Source organism: Ostrea edulis, chromosome 6, assembly GCF_947568905.1.
Source record: "Ostrea edulis chromosome 6, xbOstEdul1.1, whole genome shotgun sequence".
In the NCBI taxonomy this organism is placed as follows: domain Eukaryota; kingdom Metazoa; phylum Mollusca; class Bivalvia; order Ostreida; family Ostreidae; genus Ostrea; species Ostrea edulis.
The window spans coordinates 75,387,028-75,407,811 of record NC_079169.1 but is presented as its reverse complement, the minus strand read 5'-3'; the positions used below and the strand labels follow the sequence as shown (position 1 = coordinate 75,407,811).

At 34.8% G+C, this 20,784-nt stretch overlaps 1 protein-coding gene across 2 annotated transcripts in view; it reads left to right on the top strand.

Moving 5' to 3' along the window:
* The window catches only part of LOC125646148 (secretion-regulating guanine nucleotide exchange factor-like), a 31,518-nt gene that overhangs the window by 1,522 nt on the left and 9,212 nt on the right, over window positions 1–20,784 (top strand). The window contains exons 2-7 of one of the 2 annotated variants that reach the window (XM_048872317.2): window positions 451–616; window positions 2,767–2,916; window positions 6,941–7,026; window positions 9,396–9,474; window positions 19,917–20,015; window positions 20,580–20,645. In XM_048872317.2, the coding sequence (XP_048728274.2) occupies window positions 451–616; window positions 2,767–2,916; window positions 6,941–7,026; window positions 9,396–9,474; window positions 19,917–20,015; window positions 20,580–20,645 (646 nt within the window). Of the gene's footprint in view, window positions 1–450; window positions 617–1,656; window positions 1,768–2,766; window positions 2,917–6,940; window positions 7,027–9,395; window positions 9,475–19,916; window positions 20,016–20,579; window positions 20,646–20,784 lie in introns of those variants that run through there. The other variant, XM_056140793.1, reaches the window with a different exon arrangement.

Here is a 20,784-nt window from a genome sequence, read left to right as displayed (position 1 = left end):
CGGTCACAATTATAAAAGCGAACTGTTTCCAAACGGTGAGATGTCTGTTGGCTCTGTAGTTGATTAAGTTCATTATTACTTTTTGTCAGAGATAAGGCTAACAACAGTCCGACCATTATCGGACGCCATTTTGTCCCTCATGTATGTAATAATAAAAAGTACAGGTCAAGCCCCGATGTATTTTACCAAACCTGATTTTAACAAACGTATCAAAACGAAGATCAAGGCAATGAATCTAACATTAAACCAAGCATTTATATTGAAAACGTTTCAATAATTCGTATTCAACTTCGTCATTGGATACCTATGGCTGATTTTGTCTTTTACTTGTCATGGTTAGTAAAAGATTAAATCAACCTTGGGTATCAAACGATGATCATCTGTCTGAGAAATCAGTCCATTTTAATTTAGGGTCATTTACAATATGCCTGTGATTGTAATATTATACAGGGAGCCAATAGTTATGGACAGTTAGGACTTGGAAATCAAGATGACCAGCTTCTACCTCAGAGAGTTACCCTCCCTGACTCAGCAGGTGCTCCTCCTCAAAATCAACCAATGGCCAAAAGGATCCGATCACTCACAGGAGGGGGAGGTCACTCCATCATCATACAGGGTAGGTTAGGTCACTCCATCATAAAACGAGGTAGGACAGGTTAGGAATTTTTTAATATTAAAATTTTGAGACGAATAGTGTTAATATCTGTAATGTTTAAAAATCTTCTCTGAAAGAAAAACTGAATGGATTGCATAGTTTATATCCAGAGCATGAAGACTTCTATTAAGATTATAAATTTCATTATCTCTGGAGCAGAAGATTGTAAATTTCATTCAGTATCAAGGACAGGACCAAAATTAATGTCTGTAATGTTTAAAACTCTTCTTTTCTTAAGTTGACACCAATTAGAAACTGACTGCATATTTAGAAAGACTACGGATAACTCCGTTTACCTGTTCAAGATATAGGGCTCATGGCGGGTGTGACCAGTCAACGGGGATGCTTACTCCCCCTAGTCACCTGATCCCACCTCTGGTGTGTCCAGAGGTTCTTGTTTGCCCAATGATCTATTTTGTATTGCTTATAGGAGTTATGAGATTGATCACTGTTCATTATCTTCACCTTTCATGAGGGAGCCTTCTGTCAAATTTGTAAATTTCTTGGCTTCTGGCGAAGGGATTTAGAGTCAAGGATGGAGCCAAATAGTATTAATTAGTAAGGCATAATATTAATGATTTAGTGTTTAAACATCTTCTTTACTCGATCTGTTAAAGGCCTAAATATTGAATGTAAACTCAATGCATTGTTAGAAAGACTTCAAATTTGAAAGTTTTAGATTTCATGACTCCTAGTGCAGAAGTTTAGGTCTTAGTGCAGGGTCCAAATGGTAATACTGTAAACATGGTAAATGTGTATAATTAATGTATAAAATCTTCTTTAATACTTCTAATGTTGAAAGAAAACTGAATATGCAGTTAGACAGAGGATAAAGCTATCAACAAAGATTATAGATTTCAATCCTCAGAAGGTCAAGGTCAATGGTTGAAATTTGAAATTTGGTTTCTTTTGCTGACATTGAATGCAACCTAATTGCATATTTAGAGGAAGTCTACAAGTTTTAGATTCAAATGAATTTATATATCTATTTACTATATGCAGAGAACTCGGATGTGTTATGTAGTAAACCTCAACCTTCAACCAGCAATGAACTCGTCCTTATAATGCCCAGCATGTGATGCTCGTTTACAAATGTAAAAGAAAAACTTCATGTGAATATAACTTTTCCTATTATTTTGTAAAACAAACATATCTTTTTATATAGTATTCATTATTTGAAATACGCTGTCTTTAGTTTAAATTTTAGCCTTTGAGTACTTGTATAGGATTATATTGTTTGCCAAATTGGAGAACGTTTTCTAGGATGTACATTATTTCGCAGAAAATGAGGATATGAAAGACCCACACCAAAGTCCTATGCAATACTAGGATATTCATGCACATTGCATGATGGCATATTAGTTGAATATTTTCATCGATCTTCGATTGTAGGTTATCGATCATTCTGTAGATGACAAATTTGTTGATTGTAGAAACTGTTGAAATAAATTGGCACTATAGCACCACATAGATACAGGTGGATTTGAAATAGTACACATTTATTGACTGAGTTCGAGGACAACATCTATTTTGTTTGACCTGAGGACGGATCTGTTGTTCGAAGCCATTATACACCATCATTTATTTTAGGTTTTTTGGGTTTTTTTCGTAGATGCACATGGTTTATTGACTTTGAACTTTTAACAGGACAGTGTGATTGTGTACATTTATCACTGTATCCACTAGTTTAAATGAAAAGATACCCAATATCCTTATCAATAATTATTTTTTTTGTGTCTCTGCTCTGCTTTTCATGTAATTTATTTAGCATTTCATCATCAGTGAACCTCCCCATTAAGTAAACAAAGCAGTAGATTTTTTACTTTTTGACATTGAAGAACCTGAATCTAGAAAGATTTTAAGGACATTTCATTTTCATCTTTTAAAAAATTAACACTTTGTTTGTTTTGAGGTTAAGAGTTTTTCAATGTTACAAAGATAACCATAAGGCCATGGGCCTCGTGTTTTCTGCATATAAGATCACATTCTTAAAAAAAAAACCCAGAATGATCCCTGGTTGAGAATTGTGTTGTTAAAGTTAGGATTAAATGGCCATTTTGTTGATTTGTGTTTCAGAACATTCTAAATGGTGTTTATTTTCAAACTTTCAGATGATGGGAGTGTGTTTGCCTGTGGCTCAAATTGTAAAGGTCAGCTAGGGTTAAATCATTACAATGATGAACCAGTTTTCATGAGAGTGAACCTCCCAGCAGTGGTCCACAAGGTGTCCCCCGGTTGGGACTTTACAGTTATTCTCTCTGGTAAACACAATGGATAGTATTACTGAATACTCGTACTGTGTGAATGTTTACTGCAGTTAATTTAACCTTCACTGTATTTATAGCAAACACGTGGATATCTGTAAAAATTACTGCATTTTAACTGTAATGGGTGATAGAAGTGAGTTTTCGTTCCTAGTGTAGCGGTGCTACGTATCCCTGCGATAATTTCCACATCATTGTAATCACTCTTGAAATCATAACGTTATACTGATTTTAGTTGGACTTTGAGTCAAATAAGATCACAAAACAATGCCAAGTAATGGATTTGACACAAATCAAATCCTGGATTTTAAAACAATCATTAAATCCACCAACATGTCCCAATATTTAGATAGCAGGAGTACTCACAATCCTTCTGTTTTTAAAGGATTCTTTAAAGGGGAAACCATTTGTGTGTCATGCAGGGGTGTAGCTTGCCATTGTCATATCTGCAAGGGGTCTAGGGCCCACCATAGGTCCCCAGCAGGTCTGGGATGGCACCATGGGAGGGGGTGAGGCGGAAAACAGATGTTGGGAATATTGAATGCGAAAATCGTACATTTTCTGCACACAATTTTGTCAATTCCAACGGTGTCATAAATAAAGATTTCATTCCACCAGTTATGAAGCGCAATAACTAGAATTAAAAGTGTTATTAAAATTCTTCAAGATAAACAGACATGAAGTAAGTTGATTTAACTTTATTTTTATGTTCTGTAGACTGTCCATTGGTGATCCATGGAATTAGCAAATCTATCGAGAATATTTGAAATTGAAAGTTCAAACTGTCTGATTCCTGTGAATAGACAGCAAAGCAAGACTCATCGTTCATAGTAGACCTGCTCCATCTCATTGTAGAAAATGACCTTCGCAAGGCTAAGAACGAAGTGGCGTAGCAGTGTAGACCTAATTAATAATTATAATCATTCCTATTCTATTTTATAAATTAATTAAAATCCTGTCACTGTTTCAAGACTTTTCGTCTATTTTCCTTTTCTTTAAAAAAATATGACTATTTTGTTTCTTTATTAGAGCTTGATCTCTTTCAAGTTAATCTAATCCCGAACTTTATTCAAACATTAATTGACTTATATTATAACTGCTGTGAGTGTACGTCATTGATTGAAACAAATTTTTGCTGATTGCTTCCTGGTAGAAAATTATTTATTCAATGTACGTTATTTCAAAACAAAATCATGGAGTGTTTGCCAGAATGGAAGCTATGCCTGTAAGTGGCACTAACTTCTCATCAAACTTTTTGAAATATTCATGCATTGTACCAATAGTCAAACCACAGAATGATGTGATATCTGAATATCGACGTCCAATTATGTATTGTTATTAGGCAGTGTCACATAGTAATCTGGGTCAAGCTTAGCTGCTTTTCCAAAGTTGATATTTCCATTGTATGCGTCTAGTCTGTTGAATTTTTTTAATTCACTCAAAGATAATGTTTTGACAAGTTTCTCCCTACCTGATATTTTCGCATTTCTTTTTCTTAACTCATTTTTAAACAGAACTTTAAACTCATTAAAACATATTAATTTGTAGTTCTTCATTATAATTTCTTTTTTGCAAAGCCCACTACACCGATTGCAAATATAAGCAGAGAAAACTATTGTTAAACTTTGCACCATTATCTCTCGCATCCAATGTAAACAAAGTGTTCTTTGACTGGGACAAGTATCGCCACCTAGCGGAAAACAGGGGAATGCACTTAACTCACTTCTGTCTCCCATGTAATGTATCCCAATGGAATTCTGCTAATGTGGTCATCTTGTGAATCAATAACCCCCAGTTATGAAGCTGGACAGAGACTATGTACCCGTATTCATTTATGTTTATCTGTTTGTTTTTATATTGTGTAGATGTGCATATTCACAGGAAATTCTTATTCGAATTTTAGCTCCCCTGAGCCAAAGACTCAAGTGAACTTTTCTGATCAAAACTTTCTGTTGTCTGTCATAGTCAAGTCCATTATGCAATAGATTGCCTTTATTTTCCACCAACATTTTCATTAAAAAAAACCCAGTTTCATGAAATTGTTATGAATACTGTTATATCGACACAACCAGATTTTGTGAAATTTTGATAATGCTGTTTTAAAAAATTGAAATTTTGTTACGTTAATAACAGGTATATTGTGCTAATTGATGAAAAATTTATTAATACCACAACATACTTATTTTATCAGTTTTATTTCTTACTAAGATATATTATTTGAAGAATCAACAATCAAATAAAAGATTTAACCTATAATTCTAGAAGGTTGGAATTACCTTAAACACACCTTTGGCATTCCTTTGTAGACATCTGACGAACCTTATTAGTGTTGCAATATTGTGCGAGGCATATCAAGTTAAATTCCATTATTTTATTTGAATAACATTAAAAAAATATGTTTAATTATTTCTGGAAAACCTTGGTGGACTGGTAAACTTTTCTGCGAACTGGTTGAAAATAAATCCTATCGGTCCAGCTGGACTGGTGACATAAAAAGTAAGTTTCGAACCCTGCCAAGGGAAGATGATAGCAAAAATACACTGACAAATTTTATTTTCCAGAATTAGTGGGTCCATTTCAATCAAACGTGGTACAAATCATCCTTGTGTGAAGGTGATTCAAGTTGTTCAAATGAAGGGTCATAATCACAGAAATGCAAAAATAGGGTGTAGGGTCATGTAAAAATCTTCTCAAGAACCATTGGGTCAGAAATTCTTTAATTTACATGGCAGTACCAGCTTTCCATAGTGCAGATTCAAGTTTGTTCATTGGATCATTAACTTCTTGATGACTAACATTCCAATTCTTTTCAAATTTGATATGAAGCATCTTTGGGACAAGAAGGGACATAATTGTAAGTTTCAGGACTCCTGCACCCCCAGGGCCTTAGGGGCAGGGCAAAAATTGACCAATTTTCAAAGATCTTTTCTGCAACCTCACATCTGTAAGAAAAACTAAATTCATGGTCATGTAGAGTAGGAAGACCTTTACCAAAATGGTAAATTTCATGATTTTTGGAAGTAGACGTTCCAACTCCATGGTGCGGGCAATCTTGATATAGTATTTACATGTATGTGTAAAATTAACATTCAAATAACATTTTATTTAATGCTATTGATTCTAAATTGAAAGTACATGTAAATGGATAATGAGAAGGAACAGGTAGCTTTTTACCAAATTGATAAATTTCATGATCCCAGGGGTAGGAGTTTTGGTTCAAGGGAGGAACCAAAATTGTTACAGTGATTATTGTTTTTATCATATGAAAAATTTCTTCTTTAATTTTGCTGATACTGTATAAAAATTAAATGCATATTTAGGAAAAGCAGAGAGGAATGTACCAGAATTGTGAATTTCACAACCCCTGGTTCTGACTCTAGGGTGGGTCCAAAGTAGTCATATAGTGTTAATATAACATACATGTATAATGTATCTATAGTCTTTCATCAGTATGAGCACTTTCTGGAACATTTGTGTTTTTAGAATACATTTTGTTTTATACTCATGCTGAATATTAAAATAAAGCTTAGATATGTAGAACAGGAAAATTAGTATTAATTTCATAGCCGTCAGAGCTGGTGGTACTATAATTAACTAATGCTCAGGTGACCGATAAGGCCTGTGGGCCTATTGTTCGCATCTGACATTTCTAAACAATACTACTATAACTTGAGTTGTGTCATTTAGTTACATGCATGAAAATAGTACAGAGGCATCAGAATTTGTTGTATTTTATGCATAGCATTGTCATTCATTGTGGGAGTGGGGGGTATGTCAGCTTGTTCACTTTTTCATTCTTTAAAGAAATATATGCCACTGCGGCTTTTGTTTGGCTGATCTCATGATCATGATCAAAGTCAACTTCAGAATTATCTCTTCCAAATGAAATCAACATACTTGATACAAACTTAATTAAATGTGATTTTAGTGGTCAAAAAGAAGTATGGTTACTTATTAAAGCAAACTGAACTTTATTCTAGGCGAGTGATTCATTCTCCTCTTTTTTTTCTTTTATTGGTAGAAAAGGGAGAGGTGTTTGTATGTGGCTCAAATGAATTTGGACAGCTTGGTTTTCACCCAAAGGAACTCCAGCATACCCCTATACCTGTAGGTAGAATGAATCATGTCTGTTCATTGTTACGAAATCAATTATTACCTGTCTGTTCATTGTTACGAAATCAGTTAGTACCTGTAGGTAGAATGAATCATGTCTGTTCATTGTTACAAAATCAGTTAGTACCTGTAGGTAGAATGAATCATGTCTGTTCATTGTTACGAAATCAGTTAGTATCTGTAGGTAGAATGAATCATGTCTGTTCATTGTTACGAAATCAGTTAGTACCTGTAGGTAGAATGAATCATGTCTGTTCATTGTTACAAAATCAGTTATTACCTGTAGGTAGAATGAATCATGCTTGTTCATTGTTACGAAATCAGTTAGTACCTGTAGGTAGAATGAATCATGTCTGTTCATTGTTACAAAATCAGTTATTACCTGTAGGTAGAATGAATCATGTCTGTTCATTGTTACAAAATCAGTTAGTACCTGTAGGTAGAATGAATCATGTCTGTTCATTGTTACGAAATCAGTTAGTACCTGTAGGTAGAATGAATCATGTCTGTTCATTGTTACAAAATCAGTTATTACCTGTAGGGAGAATGAATCATGCTTGTTCATTGTTACGAAATCAATTTTCAATCACTTATAGTACATGTAGTACATCAAACATTCTCAGAATAATTGATTGTACACTTAGGATGAAATGTTATACTCGGAGAACATGACAGTGCATGTGCATATATGTCCTCATATTGTGTATTGAATCTTTAGTTTATTTAAACCAACATAGACATTGTTTTAGCTCACCTGATCCATACTGATTTATTTAAACCAACATAGACATAGCTGTGATAGCTCACCTGATCCATACTGATTTATTTAAACCAACATAGACATAGCTGTTATAGCTCACCTGATCCATACTGATTTATTTAAACCAACATAGACATAGCTGTTATAGCTCACCTGATCCATACTGATTTATTTAAACCAACATAGACATTGTTATAGCTCATCTGATCCATACTGATTTATTTAAACCAACATAGACATAGCTGTTATAGCTCACCTGATCCATACTGATTTATTTAAACCAACATAGACATTGTTTTAGCTCACCTGATGCATACTGAGGCTTGGTAGAGCTTTTCTGATCAAATTTTGGAAAGTCAAAATGGTCATTTTCAAATTTGGTAGCCATTTTCAGATTTTAAATGTCCATTTTCTCAAAATGAGACTTTGGTGCAGGAATTAAGGCCTTCTCAGTCACTGGTTGGTGTTGTCATCATTAACTTCTCACATCTTTAGTCAATTTCAACCAAACTTTGCACAAAATATTCTAAGGTGACAAGAAATCAAGTTTTTCAATTGAAGGGCTATACCCCCTTCTAAATCAAATGGAAAGAGATTGGGTGTAGAAAAAAAAAAATCATCCTGGCGAAAATCACCAAACAGCCAAAGCTAAATTTTGTATGTAAGCATCCTTACGCAGTTTAGATTCAAGTTTATTCATGACCTCCTGGCCAGGGTTAAAAAAAAAATTTAAACAGCAATAATTATATACACAAAAAAAATTCCTCTCAAAAACCACAAGGGCACATTTTGTCAAATTAATATGCAAGCATTCTTATGTATAGTTACTGCAGTTAAATTCAAGTTTGTCCAAATTATAACCCACACCAACAGTAGAAAGTGTATAGGAAAATCTTTAAAAATTTCCTCTGAAGAACTAAGAGGCTGTAATTTATAGTTACCATACAAGCATCTTCCTGTGTTGTAGATTTTAAAAGTTTTTCATACCAAGACTCAGGGATGGAGCCACATTAGGGAAGTTTTACATTGAAACATGTAGAGCATTTTTTAGTGACAAGAACTGCAAAGATACAATTTGTCACATTGATATGCAAACATTTGCATGTAGTGTAGAGTGGAGTATTTTCAAAATCATGACTTCTAGGCGCCCGATTAGTACAGAATCAAAATAGGACTTAAAGTTATTTTTGTATAAGCAAGGTGACTCAGGGGAGTTTCGTGGCCCATGGGCTTCTTGTTAAATGTGAGTAATGTTTACATTTTATGTTACAGTTGCATCTATTTTATACTGTATAAGTGGAATATATAGCGAGACACAAATTTAGTGATTTCTTTCCATAAAAATGGGTACATATACATGTATATATATTTAGCGAGAGCTAATTCTAGCAACTTTATAATTCCAAGAAGATAACTAGTATACCCACTATAAGGAATAAATTGTTAGCGATGACCAATTTTAGCTATCTCTCCTTACTAATAATGCTAAAATTAAATCCTCACTAAAATTTCTACTTTGTATTATGTTTCACAAAGAATTACAAGTAGCGTTAAATAATATTCGCAGATTGACAGGTGACATTGTATATATGTTTCTGTAAAGATGAAGGTGTTGTTACCAGCAAGCTATGGGCAGATAGTGGATGTGGCAGCTGGTATGAGACACACAGCAGTTTTGACAGGTATGTATAACTGGTATGTTTTGACAGGTATATGTAACTGGTATGAGGCACACAGCAGTTTTGACAGGTATATGTAACTGGTATGAGGCACACAGCAGTTTTGACAGGTATGTATAACTGGTATGTTTTGACAGGTATATATAACTGGTATGAGGCACACAGCAGTTTTGACAGGTATGTGTAACTGGTATGAGGCACACAGCAGTTTTGACAGGTATGTGTAACTGGTATGAGGCACACAGCAGTTTTGACAGTTATATGTAACTGGTATGAGGCACACAACAGTTTTGACAGGTATGTGTAACTGGTATGAGGCACACAGCAGTTTTGACAGTTATATGTAACTGGTATGAGGCACACAGCAGTTTTGACAGGTATGTATAACTGGTATGTTTTGACAGGTATGTGTAACTGGTATGAGGCACACAGCAGTTTTGACAGGTATATGTAACTGGTATGAGGCACACAGCAGTTTTGACAGGTATCTATAACTGGTATGTTTTGACAGGTATGTGTAACTGGTATGAGGCACACAGCAATTTGACAGGTATGTGTAACTGGTATGAGGCACACAGCAGTTTTGACAAGTATATGTAACTGGTATGAGGCACAGCAGTTTTGACAGGTATGTGTAACTGGTATGAGGCACACAGCAGTTTTGACAGGTATGTGTAACTGGTATGAGGCACACAGCAGTTTTGACGGGTATGTGCAACTGGGATGGTCCCTGGTTTGACTTTTTCAGCAGTTGATTCACAGAACAAAGGGTATATTTCTTAAGTTTAGAACTACAATCATGGCTTCATTACTAGGGCTGTATGTTGGTATCAATATATTGAAAATACCATTTGTTATACCCCCCGCAACAAGTTGTGGGGGGGGGGTGTACTGGAATCAGGTTGTCCGTCTGTCTGTCCGTCCGTCCGTCCGTCTGTAGACACAATGGTTTCCGGACTCTAAAGCATTATCCTTTCCACCTACCGTCACCATATCATACAGATGGACTACCCATGGGATGAAGATGTTCCCTATCGATTTTGGGGTCAAAAGGTCAAAGGTCAAGCGCACTGGACATCGAAGTAGCAATATGGTTTCCGGGCTCTAAAGCGTTATCCTTTCCACCTACAGTCACCACATCATACATATGGACTACCCATGGGATGAAGATGTTCCCTATCGGTTTTGGGGTCAAAAGGTCAAAGGTCAAGCGCACTGGACATCGAAGTAGCAATATGGTTTCCGGGCTCTAAAGCGTTATCCTTTCCACCTACCGTCACCATATCATACATATGGACTACCCATGGGATGAAGATGTTCCCTATCGATTTTGGGGTCAAAAGGTCAAAGGTCAAGCGCACTGGACATCGAAGTAGCAATATGGTTTCTGGGCTCTAAAGCGTTATCCTTTCCACCTACAGTCACCATATCATACATATGGACTACCCATGGGATGAAAATGTTCCCTATTGATTTTGGGGTCAAAAGGTCAAAGGTCACGCGCACTGGACATCGAAGTAGCAATATGGTTCGGTTTGTCATGCCATTTGTTTTTTACACTCAGAAAAGAGGTAGTTTATACAGTGTACCTATTACCAACACCCTTTGGGAGATTGGGGTAAGCGGGGGGGGGGGGGGGGGGGGGGGGGGGGGGTATTCTTAGTGAGCATTGCTCACAGTACCTCTTGTTTGTTTTACATCCCTTCAATAATTTTCACCCCATATCAAGACATCACCAGCTAAAGATGAAGCACCACAAATTTAGATCTATGCATGATACTCGTGGCCTTAACAGAATCAGTTATGTATAGTGCCAACACCTGCTTTAAAACATTTTTTGTTACGCAATCCTTTGTCTTTTTCGGCTTTTATTATAGGATTAAACATTCTTTTTGAAGAATTTATCGATGTGTAAACTCCGGACATTTTACTCACAAACTGAATAAAAGTGCGAAGCACTGTCCGTTCTTAAAAATAATGGACAGTAATTGTCAACTTATTGGACAGTGTCAGGTAAACCCAGTAACTTACTACTGGTACACGTCTACAGGTAGGCTGAAAATAAGAGAAAGACAATACAGGGAGATACAAATTCAATTTTAAATTCCCGACAAGTAAGAATCAAAACAGATATTGGAAAAATCACTGAAACACTTAAAACGATATTTCCCCTTAGTAGAATTCTTTGCTTCAACTTTAAGATTCACAATATTTATTAATTCCATTGGCCATTACGATATCGCATTAAAACTTAAATTTGAAAGACGTATTTCGATACTTGTATTTGAATTTCGCTGGATTCAGAGGCACATTCCGAAACTTCTTCACAACGCTTTTTTGTGTTTTCTTTATTAGCATTATATCCTAACTCTGAATTATTATTTTCGCTTTCATGAATAATTTCATTTCACGAGATGGGCGCATTGGGTTCTTTTGGCTGGCGTTAATTATTTCCTCATCCAAATATTCGAAAACACAATGCTTTTCAGATCAAAATTTAGCTCCATAACTTTCTCACCCTCCATATCCAGAATATAACACCCATTAAGATAATATTTGCAACACTTCATTAAAATCCTTAAATTTTGATTGTGCAATGAAAATGTTCTCCTCATCAGAGGAAGACATGTTGATATGGCTCAGTACTATAGAGTGACAGTGCTCCCACTGGACCAGAATTCCCTTTCGCCACTTTTTCGGGGAGTGGCGTGGCACAAATAATCACATGCTTTACAATTATTTCCATCATAATATATATCATTTTATTCATTACACTTATTTTAGCATTTTGAATCAGTTAAATTACTTAATCATATCCAGCTACCATACCTAAACACTTCTTTCTGAAATAATAAGAAGTTGATTTGTTTGATAAATTCTATTATGGAAATCAAAATTCAGATAATAAATCATATATTAGATATAAACTTCATGATGCTACACCCCTCAGTGAAAACATTGTGTACATTGCCAGAAATGCAGATGTCACAAAACATCAAGCCCAATTTAGAGTCGTATCTCAACGATTCCCAATTAAATTTCCGTTTTTGATGGAAGATTTTGCAATTTAGACAGAATCAGATGTTTGAGCAGGTGGGGTTGACTGTAAAGCCAAACATAGTTATTTTTTTAATTTTTGACTGACTAGGGTCAGAAGCTACAAGTTTAGTGTCAAAATAGAATGGGGTGCATAGTCTTATGAGATTAGCATTTTTATACTGTTGCGCACCAAACATAAGGCCACATTTAAAAATATGTTTGTTTCCCCTCTCCCGACCCTAAATTTCAGAGGAAGGTCGGTAGGTAGGTAAAAAGTTTTTTTTTTTTTAGCTAGCAGAATTTTATTTATTATGAAATTCCCATAACCATTAACAATGCCCGATACCAAACGTCGTGAAGCACATCATCCATGTTTCCTCATCAAACTCGTATAGTCAGTTCTCGCGTAAATTCTGCTTTGATTGCCACGTTTTGCAATTAGGGAAGGTGTCGATATTTCGGACAGTACTTCATGTATTTTGGAAATGCTCATTATCTAACCACTAAACTTAGGCATTGGACTACATGTATACATATTGGTTGATTCGACGAACATTGGGTTTCATCAGAATTTTCTCTGCTATTTAATGCCACATACTAACACTTAAATAAAGTTAGGGAGAATGTTGCAACTATGGACAATGGTGTTAGTTTTGGACACATGGTGTTATAAAATTGGTAAACTCGGTTGCTGTCTTTTATTTATGGTTCACTGACATTTTATGCTTTTGTTTTTTGCACATTATCTTAATTTGTATATGATAGTGATTTTGATTATATTTTTAAATGATATCGGTAGATCTAGTTTACCAGAAAACGTTTCAACGGGACTTGATTTTGCCGATCAAACAAAATGGATGCTGACATCAACCAATCAGAGCTGAGTTACACATGTGCATATAATTAGGTGTTTTCCAGTTTGTAAATATAGCATTAGTTCAGAAATAAGTTAAATTGAGAATGCTTCTGATTGACTGTCAAAAATATCGCATCCGTCCGAAATATCAACACTTTCCCCTACTGAAGAACACAACTTGCACACTGGATGCCCCGAATTCTCTTGTTTCCTCGCTTCTCGTATAGACAACATTTCTCCATCTCGATCTTGCAGATCACTAGTCCGAATTGCGAGCCGAATTCAATGTTAAACTCACTTGTAACTAATCAATGAAACAATCATGATTCTTGTACTTATTAATATCGATTAAAAGAAAATATCAATCCAAAATTCGATATTAAACAGAAACCAACAGTTGTAGTCAACCGAATTTTCACTGCCATTTGAGCAAACGAGTCTCGTGACTCAAAACAAAGCTCGACAGTTTGATAAAATGTTTTCAAGAGACTGTTTATGTGATGAAAGAACCCATAAAATCGATATTAGTAAGTACAAGAAGAATCGTTTTATTGATTAGTTATGAGCTTAAAATTGAATTCGGCTTGTAAGTATTTGAAATCAGCCAGAGAATGCCGCCTCCAGCTGGAGGCGGCGAAATTTCTAGATTTCGGACCAGAACACCTCCTGTATTCGTATTATTATTTTTTAATTTTGGATCGAAACCAAAGAAGATATAGAAAATTTTTGTCATTATAAAATACTGATCCGCACCAGAAACGACCTTGAAATTTTCTTAAAATTAAAAAAAAAAAACTTCACCAGAATGGCATAATAAAAACTTATGGGTCGGTGTGAATTTTCAGACTCGGTCGGGCGAGGGGAAACAAACAATATTTTTATTTTGGCCTAAAAGAAAATTATTTACTAAAATTGCTATGTCCATATCAATGGTGACCGACCACATTGTTTATGAAATATTCGAACTAAAATCAAACACATTAAAATCTTGTAATCAACGAGTTTGGCCGCAAAAACAAACAATTGATGTATTCATATATACATTATACACAATAATACGGCCAATTTAATTACCGGTCGGTTCTCTGGTTAAGAATTGTCATTAATGTGGAGATGATAACACGATAATGAATAAGACTTTAAATGTTAAACAATTGACCACAGCAGGGTAAACAGCTGTCCAATGTACTTTATTACATAATCACCGACTTTTTTGCAGCCATAAATTACCTGAGGCTGTGACCAGCTCTGTGTGCACTGGATCGACGCGAGATTTCCAGCCGCACGCGTTGACTGAATAAATAGATTTTGACTGCATAAACAAACAGGCGATAATGCGTCACTGACAAAGGATTTAAAATACAATTAATTGCAAAAAGGGATTTTCGCCACTTTCAAATTTTTTTCGCCATTGTTGAAAAAAATTCGCCATTGGCGAAAATGGCAAAGCCCAGCTCGAGCACTGTAGAGTGAGTGAATATAAAACCTGCAGTACAAGACTAGGCCAACTTACCTGACACTGTCCAATAAGTGAACAAAAGAAACAGACTTCTACGCAAGACTGGTTATATTGTCAGACTATTCAAAAATAGCTTTATTCATAATTATTGGCAAAGGGTTTATCTGAGACTGTCCATTCTTAGAACAAAAGATGTAATGTTTTAAGTAGAATATAAGCCTCAAACTGTCCATTCTGTGAGAGAAAGAACTGATCTCGGCCCTATGGGCCTCGATCAGTTATTTCTCTCACAGAATGGACAGTTTTTAACTTATATCCTTTACATAACGCGATATCTCGCTTTTTAAGGTCTCTTTTAAAGACCCATGACTCTCACATCTGAATATTTTTATGTCTAAGGTTTGACATGGTGAAGATGTGAGTGGGACTCAAACTCAGGCCCCTGCAACCTAGAATTTAAATTTACATTCATCTTTAATTATTTATATATTCATACCTTCATTATACTTTAAAAAACAACCTAGAATTTAAACGAACATTCATCTTTTCCACTCAAGTTTCCAAAATCATAAAAGTTCTTCACTTTGGTCAGTGTTTGGGGAGTTTATATTTTATTTCGTTCTTAAAAATAGAATAAGAATCAATAATCCATTGCTATTCTTTATAAGTATGAACAGGTCCAACCACTTACAAATGCTAATTAGTCTGTTACATTGAAGTACAATTGTATTTTGAAGTAATATATCTAGCATTTCACCTGTCTATAATTACCTCCATAATGCAATGCCCATATATATCTCAAGTCAAATGTTTTTCAATAGATAAAAAAAGCCATCTTGTCTGTTAAATTGCCATGTACTTTTGTCAATAAACATTGAGCACTTGTATGTGTAAGTGGTTGATTGACTATTGTGATGGGGTCCCAGTTACAAGCCCGTACTAAGGGTCATCACCTATTTATCAAACAACTTTAGTATTACTTCTTCCTGTAGTTTTTGAAAAAGAGGAATGGGAAAAGTTAAGTAATTCATTAGTTGCTAATTCACTACAAGTTGTAAATACATGAATGCTAATACTTTATGTTGTAAACTGTAGAAGTTTTAATCTCTGAGCTGTGTTGTAACATATTACATGCATGCTCTGTACTTTTAATAACAGTACTACATCTATATTCTAAATGTTCCATCTGGGTAATGTAAATTTTTGCTCAATATGTCACACGTCTGTCATTTGAAGTTTTGATAAAGGTTCCAAATTCACTCCTCATTCAGCAAGTGACACAGATCTGGAGGAGTCATGTACAGGTTTCTGGGTCATGTCAGAGAAATTGATTTATTAAGATAGTTTAGTTTTCACCTGAACAAGCATTTTATGTAACAATGTGGCATATGTTAATATGAGCACAATTTATGGCATAGCACATGCTGTAAAATAATGATGTTTCACATTCATTGGTTGACCGAAAAAATATTATTCAGCAATTGAAGCTTGTTTGATATTTTTGTACAGGTCAAATTTTTGTACTTCATTGATTAGAATAGATATTTTGTAGTTAATTAGATGAGTACCAGAATTAAGGAACGTTTTCATTCATCATGTTCATCTTAATGCTGAATTTTAATCCCCACTAGATATAATGTAATGAAAAATTTTTAATGCCAAGGAAATCCACATTGAATACCAAAGCCAAACAGAATGTTTTATTTCCTGAATGTGATATGTGGATTGTTTAATGACCTGTTACAGAGAATAATGCAGAAGTATGTGTAATCAATTTATTGTGAGTGCAGGATCTTTTTTTAAAAAAAGAAGAAATTGATAAAACTGGCATTAGGTATATTGTATTCCTCCCAAAAAATTCTCAGGGTGATTAGAAAATTGAAAAAAAGGAGTGGCATGGGGTGCTTATTTAGGTCAACCCTTATTGCAAATACAATCATCCTAAAGTAGATTATATATATTTAAAAATTGCAACATATTTCACTATTGTGCTTATTTAATTTGTTCATGTACTTGTACAAGGTTTTTTACTTGAGTATATTAACTATACTTCAGTCTTTTTGAATGAACTGAACTTGATCATCATGCATGTACACCTTTTTTGTGAGAGATATAGAATCAAACATCAGTCTATTATGATTTAAGTACAGGTGAACTCTAAAATTTCCATCGTCGCTAGCCACGCTTACCCAGCGCGGGAGAGCCTACCCTACCTCAAACTACAATGATGTAGTGTGAACAGAGACCGTAGGTTTGGTTTGCGATCAGATGAACAGAGACCGTAGGCGTGGTTTGCGATGATGCTAAATTCCTTGTGTAGGCTTTGTTGAAAGTACTAAAATTTTATACGGTAAAACTGTCAGTGGAGTGGTTAGTACTTTTTTTGGCAAACTGAAAATGTCCAGGTGGCATTCATAAGGGCATGGGCACCTGTGGGAGTAATGTACGTAACTAACCAATGTGTTGGGAGGGGGGTGTATACAGTGGTATGATTTATGTTCCCATGATAAATGAAGAATAAAGCTACCCCAAAATCATTTCATATCCCCAATAATATGGTACTATATTGTAATGAATTGATTAATTAGATTTAATGAAATTTTACTTCATAAAAAAAAGGAGGGGGGGGGGGGCATCCATAACAGAACTGTCATAAATTACACTGAGGTCAGTTTCGTAATTATCCATAGAGCTCCATAACCCATGGGAGTCCGATTCAGGTTACAAACTCACGGTAGACTGGATCAAACAGGGATCCATGTTTTACATTAGGAATACAGTATATTTGTGGAAACCTATGAAAATCTTTTAAAGAAGAATGAGGCAACAATATCAGACAATGACATGTAAGTCTATTGGTATACATGTAATATAGAATGGGACTCCAGTAAGTCTATTGGTATACATGTAATATAGAATGGGTCTCCAGTAAGTCTATTGATATACATGTAATATAGAATGGGTCTCCAGTAAGTCTATTGGTATACATGTAATATAGAATGGGTCTCCAGTAAGTCTATTGATATACATGTAATATAGAATGGGTCTCCAGTAAGTCTATTGGTATACATGTAATATAGAATGGGACTCCAGTAAGTCTATTGGTATACATGTAATATAGAATGGGACTTCAGTAAGTCTATTGGTATACATGTAATATAGAATGGGACTCCAGTAAGTCTATTGGTATACATGTAATATAGAATGGGTCTCCAGTAAGTCTATTGATATACATGTAATATAGAATGGGACTCCAGTAAGTCTATTGATATACATGTAATATAGAATGGGTCTCCAGTAAGTCTATTGATATACATGTAATATAGAATGGGACTCCAGTAAGTCTATTGGTATACATGTAATATAGAATGGGACTCCAGGCTGTGGTGGGTTCACAGTAGAGATCTCTGATTTAAAAAGGAATGTACAAGAACTGCCTCAGGCTACAGATTTTAAAATTAAAATGCACATGTTCAATCATAATTCCAGAGGCTATTAGGATGAAATCACCATTGAGATTGCATATGTGTACCCCACACAACGAATTGCAGAGCTAGGGTATTTTAATGTTTTTGACCTGTTAGTCCATTGGTCATTCCTGTTCTTCTCAGTGTAACTCTTCTGAAACCTCTAACCAGAATTTCATCAAACTTTTGTAGTTATTAAGGACTTACTGTATAGGTCTGCATGTGTGCAAGAAATTTTTATTCAATTTAATTTATTTAAATTGGTCAGCGTTTGTCCTTGTGCAACGTACGTGAGTTGTGCATGAACAATTGAACATTTTTAACTTCTTCTTGATAACTACTATTTCAATTCTTTTCAGATTTGTAATGAAGCATCTTTGAAACAAGGGTGGCATAAATTGAAATTTCAGGATTCTTGCACCCTGGGGACTTAGGGGCAGGGCAAAAACTGCCAAAATTTGACCAATTTTCAAAAATCTTCTTCTCTACAACCACATATCTCTATGAAAAACTAAACACTTAGTGATGTGGAGCAGGAAGACTTCTACCAAAATTGTAAATTTCATTATGATCTCCGAGGTAGAGGTTCTAACTCCAGGGTGGGGCCAAACTTGATATATATAGTGTATATGTGTAAAATATTTATTTGATTAAATAATAACTTCTTCAATGCTATTGATACTATAAATTGAAACTAAATGGATATTTAGAAAGTGTAGGTTGCCCTTTAACAAAATTGTAAATTTCATGATTCTAGGGAATAAGGGTTTGGTTCCAGGGGGAGCCAAAATTATTATAGGGGTTATTTTCTTTATCATTTGAAAGACTTTAATTTAAGTTTGCTCATACAGTATAAAAACTAAATGCATATTTAGGAAAAGCAGAAAAGGATGTACCAAAACTGTGAATTTTGCAACCCCAAGGTTTTGACTCAAGGACGGGTCAAAATTAGTCATAATGTGTAAATATTTAATACATATATTATTCCATCAGTATAGTCACTTTCGAGGGCGTTTAAGTTTTAAGAATGCACCGTTTTATACTGTTGCTGAATATTAGAATTTAGCTTACATATTCAGAACGGGAATTTTTTTGCTAGATTTCGTAGCCCTTGGGACTAGTGATACTTTTAATTAACTAATACTCAGGTGACAGATAAGGCCAGTGGGCCTCGTGTTCTTCAAACCAATGCCCTCAGAATCTGAATACGGACCACAATTAGGGATGGTTTCAAAATTTACGATGTAGGTACCTGTTCCTCTGTAAGTGTGAGGAGAATGTTGTGTTCTCCTGACTACTTTCTCTAGCATGTTAAATACACCATGAGTTACATGTAGTTTCAACGCATATTTGTATTCTTATGTATTTTATTGGAACATTTAATTTACTATTAATGCACATGCCATACAATCATGCATAAAGACCAACTGGAGCTATCAATGAAATACCCAACCATTAACTCCAATGGTTGACACTGTCTTAGAGGGATGTTGTATTTATTGAAATAAATTTATATTCTGAAACTTTCCCCTAAAACAGTTCTTATTTCATATGAAGAATTAAGAATCTAGATTGCATGATGAAAGTAAATTGTTTTCCAATCTTCAACTCTACCATTTTACAGCTGAGGGAAAAGTGTTCTGTTGGGGAATGAGAAGAAAAATCCAGGTTGAAGATTTACTGAATGAAGCAGTGAAGAAATCTCTAGAAAACCCTGTATTAGGTAAATAGATTTCTGCAAGTTTGAATTCTTTTAAACATTCCAAAACTCCATGTATAATATGTCTTAAATTAGCAAAAGATCATGCCAGGAACCTTTTGCAGACTGCAGTATCTATAGTGATAATCATCTGACATGCTTTTAATCACCATTTAATTCACCGTGAAGTGATCACCATTTAATTCTCCATGAAGTGATCACCATTTAATTCACCGTGAAGTGATCACCATTTAATTCACCGTGAAGTGATCACCATTTAATTCACCGTGAAGTGATCACCATTCAATTCACCGTGAAGTGATCACCATTTAATTCACCGTGAAGTGATCACCGTTTAATTCACCATGAAATGATCACCATTTAATTCACCTTGAAGTGATCACCATTTAGTTCACCATGAAGTGATCACCATTTAATTCACCATGAAGTGATCACCATTTAATTCACCATGAAGCGATCACCATTTAATTCACCATGAAGTGATCATCATTTAATTCACCAAAGTGGTGCAGAAAACAAACTTTATTTTTGTTATTAAAATTATGGACATTTTCCATTGTTTTTTAGAGTCAGCTGAGGGAGACCCATTTGTGAAGATGTGTGCAGGTTCATTTCACACCTTGGTGCTCACAGGTAAATGCTTCATCATACATTAATTATTTTGTGATTTTTCTCTAATTCAAAAGAAGTTATGTGGTGATAGATATATAGTTCATGTGGTTCATAAATTTTTGATATCTGTTGATGATTTTCAAAGAATCAATTCACTTTA